Below are 7,128 nucleotides of genomic sequence, written 5' to 3'. Positions count from 1 at the left end.
ATAAATATTTGCTTTTTAATACACTTTTCTTGGCAAACAACGTGTGTCGGACATAAAGTTAGCAAAAAGTTCAGGTACTTGACATTTTTTGGTTTCTTCAGTGTAATAGAACATGCTATGAACACCTCAAATACTAAAATGAATATGATATCATCTGAAAGGCAACAAAAAAAGGTTAAAATGACTTAAAGATTTATATGCTAAAGCAAATTGTGAGTCTTACACAAAAGTCAGCCACACAAGTTTGTTGGTTAATCTCTGTGTAGAGAAGGCTAGACATTGATGATGAGCTCAATTTTATAAAACAGCAAGTTTAAAGGATATGACTATTTAACTTTTAAGAAGAGCAACAATCTTCTATGTCCATTGTGATGCACCAAATATACTTGGGTTTTTCGCTTACTTTCATAAAAACTTAATATTTTAAAAAATTGGCTTCATACACTTTGGATTATTGTCAAACAAATAACCAATTTAAATTTTGTCTTTTAATTTAGGTTTTCAAAATCATTACATTGATGTCTTTCAAATATTAATAGGAGGAGTACCAAGAAGCAATACTTTAAATTTCAAAATAATCTATACTTCTAAGAGAATAGATTTCTTTTAATATGAGAGAATGGAATATATTCTGATCGAGTTTATTTCATGCCAGCAGCACTTATTTTCCCCTAAGATTTAGAGTTGGTTTAAGCAAGATTCTTGTAGGAAAAAAAAAAGGTCTCTTATTTTCTTTTTATCAAAGTTGAGTTTCCTCCCGAGAGTCTTGACCTGTGGTATTGCAGATGCTGTTTTTTCGACTGGGTTCACTGTTTGGAAGGTATGCCAGCGGATCTGGTCGGATTAAGTATCTAATAAAAGAAAACAAAGCAAATAACTGTAATAGTAAATAAAGGCAAAACTAATTCACACTTACAGTTTAGACTCCTGCTTCAAATGTATTCAGTTTTTAGGTGATCTAAACCATGTCTAGATACAACACTGGTAGCAGGACTCACTTTTAATTGACCTAAAATATTTTGCAGGACTTGTATTATTTCTATACCTAAGATTATGATGATAAATACTGATGAATCAAGAATTATTATTTTTAGTTATAATCCATCTCACCATCTTCATCTTATCAAAATTTTATGTTTTATTTTAGTATTCTATTGATTTATCATCCCTTTCTTTGGCTATTTTTCTAAGAAGCAGACCTAAATCTAGCCATGATACTTCTATTACTTAACTGCTCTTAGTCTTACTTTTATAAGTCATAAATAAATTTGATCTAAATAATTTCTTTAGTCCTTTATTTAAATACTTCAGGATTCTAAAAAAAGTCATGATTTAATACATGCTATGAAGAATATTGTGCAGAGATAACCTTTTAATTATCTGGAAATTAATCTAAAATTCAGGTTATGCTATGGTGAGCACTTATACAAAATAAAAAATAATTCTTAATTTATTCAACTAGTAAATAGGAAAGTGTTCATCTGCCAAACTCATACATTTAAATAATGTTATAATTTGTTTTAAGAGAGATGTTTTACTTCAGATCTCAAACAACGAGCTTCCATTTCTTGAGCACTTCTGGAATACTGCATTAGGAACTGGAAATACAAAAGGTCGCAAACCCCAACACCTGTCCTGCAGAAGATTCACTGAGTTTAATTTATAAAGCAGATAAACACAAGAAAAATAAATTCCAAACATCACAGAAAGAGAAAAAAGAAGCGACAGACAGAATTAGGGAACACTATTCAGAAGGTTGAGCTGAACTTTGTCTCTAGGTTTGCTCCTGATCTCTTCCGAAAGTGAGCTTGATTTCAGGAGAATGGTTAAACGAGGAAATAGTGGAAGGTAAATTCAGGAAGAAGCGTAGAAAACAGCTAGCAGAGGACTTTAAGTTTCAGGATAAAGTAGTTTCAAACTCTGTCCCAAAGGCAGTGGGAAGCCACTGAGAGTTTTCAGGGAGAGAAGGAAAGTAAATCCGGGCAATGCAGCACTCAAAGAAAGTCTTGTTTCAGATGCAAATGAAACTAGTAATTCATAGTTTTATAATAATTTGGGAGGTACAAAAAATGAACAGAAAACCTAATTTGAAGAGATTAGTCTAATAGAGGATTGTACGTTTCCTCTTAAAAACTGAAGAAAAATATTCAGAAAACATGTTCCTTAATGAATATGAGAAAAGGCAATTTAAAACACAATAGTCTATTTTCTCCAATCAAATAAAAGTTGAAATTAATGTCCTTGAATCTATTAACTGGATATAGTTCTCCATGCACACTGCTTTATAATTATTTTAAATATCACTAGCATTGTAGATTGATGAAGACAATTAATAGTGCACATTAAACTCTTTTTTTTTAATTTGGTAAATTGAACACATTACAAATTGTAAATTAAAGATGTAAAACGTTGTTTTGATACATTTATATATTTTAATACGATTGCCATTGATGCCATATTCATCACATTACATCATTATAGTGCATCATTATTAACCGTATTCATTATACTCTACATTAGATCTTTATGGCTTATTTATTTCTTGTTATAAGTTTGGATCCTTAAACACCATCAATCTCATCCCTCTACTTCCCCGTCTCCTAGTAACAACCTGTTTTGGTATGGGTTTGACTTGTTTCTAGATTCCCCATATAAGTGATATCATGTAATACTTGTCCTTCTCACACATCTCGCTTTTATAATGTGCTCAAGGTCCATCTACGTGTTGCAAATGACAGGATATCCTCCTTCCTCATAGCTAAATAATACCCACATCTTTCTTATCCATTCACCCATTGATGGGCATTTGGGTTGTTTCTATATCTTGGCTGTTGTGAATGATGCTGCAATATACGTGGGTGTGCATATGTCTCATCAAAATCCAGTTTTCATTTCCTTTAGATAACATATCCCAAAGTGGAATTGCTGGATCATATGGTAAATCTATTTTTAATTTTTGAGGAATTTTCATATTGTTTTCCATAGTGGTTGGACTAATTTAAATTCTTAACAACAGTGTATATAAGGGTTCCCTTTTTACAATATCCTCACCAGCACAGGTTGTCTCTTGTCTTCTTGATGATAGCCATTCCAACAGGTGTGAGGTGATATCTCATTGTGGTTTTATTTGCATTTCCCTGATGATTAGTGATGTTGAACGTCTTTCCATGGCATTGGCCATTTTCGTGTCCTCTTTGCAAAATATTTAGTTCAGACTCATTTTTTAGTCTGATTATTTGGGGTTTTTAAAATAAGTTTTAGCTCTTTATATATATTGGAGTTACGATTTGCAAGAATTTTCTCCCATTCTGTAGGCTGTTTCTTTTGTTGATGTTTCTTTTGTTGTGCAAAAGCTTTTGAGTTTGATGTAGTCCAATTGTTGATTTTTACTTTCATTGTTTGTGCTTTTGTCATTATGACCAAAATATCATTGCCAAGACCAATATCAATGAGTTTCTTCCCTGTTTTCTTCTAGAAGTCTTATGATATCAGGTCTTATATTTAAGTCTTTAATCCATTTTGAGTGTTTTGTTTGTTTGTTTAGTGGTGAGACAGAAGTCTAATTTCATTGTTCTACATGTGCTTCTCCAGTGTCTCCCACATCATTTTTTTGAAGAGACTTTCCTTCCTCCATTGTATTCCTAGCTTCTCTGTCAATTATTAGTTGACCATAAATACAGGGATTTAATTTTGGGCTCTCTATTATGTCCCATTGACCTATAGGTTTATTTCTGTGCCAGTACCATACCGTTTATATTACTATGGCTTTGTAGTATAGTTTGAAATCAAGAAGTATGATACTTCTGAATTTGTTCTTTTTTTCTCAGGATTGTTTTGGTTATTCAGGATCCTTTGTGGTTCCACATGAATTTTGGGATTGTTTCTTCTAATTCTGTGAAGAATACCTTTGATATTTTGATAGAGATTTTGTAGGGTCTGTATATGGCTTTGGGTAGTGTGACCATTTTACCAACATTTATCTTTTCAATCCATGAACACAAGAGGTCTTTACATATCTTTGTATCTTCTTTGAGCTCTTTCAGCAAAGTTCTGTAGTTTTTTTTTAAGTTTATTTAATTATTTTAAGGGGGAGAGGGGCAGAAAGAGAGGGGGAGAGAGAGAGAGAGAGAGAGAGAGAGAGAGAGAGAGAGAGAGAATCCCAAGCAGGCTCCACACTGTCAGCATGGAGCCCAAAGTGGGGCTCTGACCCATGAACTGTGAGATCATGACCTGAACCAAAATCAAGAGATGGACACTTAACTGACTGAGCCACCCAGGTGCCCCAAATTTTTGTAGTTTGTTTTTTACCTTATTAAAACACTGAGTTTATTTCACATATACATTTTTGTCTCCCTATCATTTCCATTTGTCTGAACACTACTACTACTATGTCCTATCATAACATTCCATACATAAAAACCAAGCAAAGGGTGGAGTGCCATCTTTAAAAACTAAACAGGCACTTTGGACAACACATTCTTGGCAATGGAACCTGGACAATGTTCATCAGACATTCTCACTCTGCATTATAAAAAGGACAGTCAGATATCAACTGGTACAGAAGTGAAATAAGATGGAAAGTTTTAACACACTGTTTAAACAACTTTCATAAAGAGTCTTCCTCCACTGCTAGATTTCTTGAATAGCCTCTTTGCCAGTCATCAGGAAGCAATTCTTCACATAATTGATGAACTTGGCTTCCACTTTGGGACGAGAACCACCTTTTTCTATATTTGCTTGCATTTTTGCTTTAATGTCTTCTACAGAACTAGGTTCTTTTGGTGTTTTGGGAGTCTTTTCCTGTTTTTTGAAAGATTCTTGACCTTTTGATCTTGGTGTTGATGGTTTTGAGTCTTTTCCATTCTGGTTTGATTTTTGTGCACTTTTGGCTGCAGTATCTCCTATAGATTTCTTTACTGGAGACTTTTCTTCAGATTTGTCATCATCAAAATCATCATCATCCTCGTCATCATCTTTATCGGCAGCAGGTTTCATTTTTTTTCCGTGGAACCTTGCTACCACTTCCAAGGGGCAGAACGCTTTCCAGATATACTAAGGACCTTCACATCCTCTTCCTCTTCGTCTTCTGACTCTGCATCTTCCTCCACAGTTATTGAGTGCTGTCCACTAATATGCACAGGCCCTGAACCACATTTCAACTGTAAGACCACAGGTAGTGTTATTTCAAAGTCCCCAAGGGAAACCATTGGCTCTTCACACATTTTCAAAGTTGCCAGTGTGATTTTAATTGGACTGCCTTCGTAATGCAATGCCTCTGCTTCAATAATGTGCAATTCATCCTTTGCACAAGTCCCTAAACTGACCGATCTTAAAGATAACTAGTGTTCGTTTTCATCATTATCCACCTTAGAGTGATAATCTTTGTCAGCCTTTAGTTCACAACCAAAAAGTTCTGGGGCCTCAGAGGGCTCACATCCATGTCCATCGAATCTTCCATGTGGTGGTGACATGCACTTAGGTGAAAGAGAAGATGGGCAGAGAGAAACGACTATTGTTCCACAGAACAGCCACGTAAGATGAATCACACCAGGGACAAAGTTTTGTAGTTTTTATGTACAGATATTTCACTCCTTTTGTAAATTTATTCCTAAGTATTTTATTGTTTTTGATGCTACTGTGAATAGGATAGTTGTATTTCTTTTTTTGATGCTGCATCATTAGTTTAAAGAAATGCCACTGATTTCTGTAAGTTGATTTTATAATGTCTCACATTACTTAAATCATTAATTCCAACAGGTTTTTGATCGACTCTTTGGAATTTTCTTTATATAAAATTATATCTTCAGCAAATGGTGACAATTTTATTTCTTCCTTCTGATTTGGACATCTTTTATTTCTTTGTCTTACCTAAATACTCTAGGTAAGACTTCCAATACTATATTGAATAGAAATATTAAGAGTGGGCAACCTTGGCAACCTGATATCAGAGAAAACTTTTTCAGTTTTTCTTATTTATATGTTAACAATGAGTTTATTGTATATGGCTTTATTATATTGAGATACATTCCTTATATACCCAATCTGTTAAGGGTTATTATCATGAAAGGGTGTTATATTTTGTCAAGTTCCGTTTCTGCATCTATTGAGATGATCAGGTGATATTTATCTTTCATTTTATTAATATGATGAATTACGTTTATTGATTTGCATATATTGAACCATCTTGGCATCCTGAGGATAAATCCCGCTAGGTCATGGTGCATAATCTTTACAATATGTTCTTGAATTTGGTTTACATCTATATTCATCAGGGATATTCATCTATAGTTTTCCTTTCAAACCCTTATCTGGTTTTGGTATCCAGGTAACACAGCTTCATAGAATAAGTTTGGAAGTGTTCCCTCTCCCTTGATATTTGGAAGAGTTTAAGGAGGATTAGTATTAATTCTTCATTAAGTATTTGGTGGAATTCACTATTAAAGCCATCTGCCTGTGGAGTTTTCTGTATTACAATTTTTTTTTATTGACTCAATCTCTTAAGTCATTATTGGTCTGTTCAGATTTTCTATTTCTTCTCATTCAGTCGTTCAGTCTTGGTAGGTTGTATGTTTCTAGAAATGTATCTATTTTATACATAACTATTCAGGTTACGTAATTTGGGGGCATATAATTGTTCATAGTGGTCTCTCGGTATTTCTGTAGTATCGGTTGTAGTGTCCTCTTTCATTTATAATTTTATTTGTCTTCTCTTTCTTAGTTGGTCTACTTAAAAGTGTGTCAATTTTATTTTTAAAAAAACAGCTTTTAGTTTCATTGATACTTTCTATTATTTTTCTAGTCTCCATTTCATTTATTTTTCTATCTGACTTAATTTCTCTCCATCTGATACATCTGGGCATAATTTCTTCTTGTTTTTCTAGTTCCTTGAGGTGTAGAGTTAGGTTGTTTATTTGAGATCTTTCTAATTCTTAATTAAGATCTTTGTAGTTCTTTTTTTTTTAACGTTTTTTTAATTTATTTTTGAGACAGAGAGAGAGAGCATGAACGGGGGAGGGTCAGAGAGAGGGAGACACAGAATCTGAAACAGGCTCCAGGCTCTGCACGGGCAGCACAGAGTCCGACGCGGGTCTCGAACTCACAGACCGCGAGATCATGACCTGAGCTGAA

General features: G+C 33.9%; 1 protein-coding gene and 1 pseudogene across 11 annotated transcripts in view; both read right to left on the bottom strand.

Moving 5' to 3' along the window:
* Positions 1-362: 362 nt before the first annotated feature.
* Positions 363-7,128, bottom strand: part of KCNT2 (potassium sodium-activated channel subfamily T member 2) — a 361,485-nt gene continuing 354,719 nt past the window's right edge. For 10 of the 11 annotated variants that reach the window (XM_040453583.1, XM_040453589.1, XM_040453590.1 and 7 more), the window contains one exon: positions 363-851. In XM_040453583.1, the coding sequence (XP_040309517.1) occupies positions 740-851 (112 nt within the window). In that variant the 3' untranslated portion in view covers positions 363-739. The remainder of the gene's footprint in view (positions 852-7,128) is intronic. The other variant, XR_005784134.1, reaches the window with a different exon arrangement.
* LOC121016156 (nucleophosmin-like) lies at positions 4,301-5,473 on the bottom strand (annotated as a pseudogene).

Source organism: Herpailurus yagouaroundi, unplaced genomic scaffold, assembly GCF_014898765.1.
Source record: "Herpailurus yagouaroundi ecotype Mexico unplaced genomic scaffold, PumYag 209, whole genome shotgun sequence".
NCBI lineage: Eukaryota > Metazoa > Chordata > Mammalia > Carnivora > Felidae > Herpailurus > Herpailurus yagouaroundi.
The sequence above is the reverse complement of the archived record's forward strand: the minus strand, read 5'-3'. Positions and strand labels throughout refer to the sequence as shown.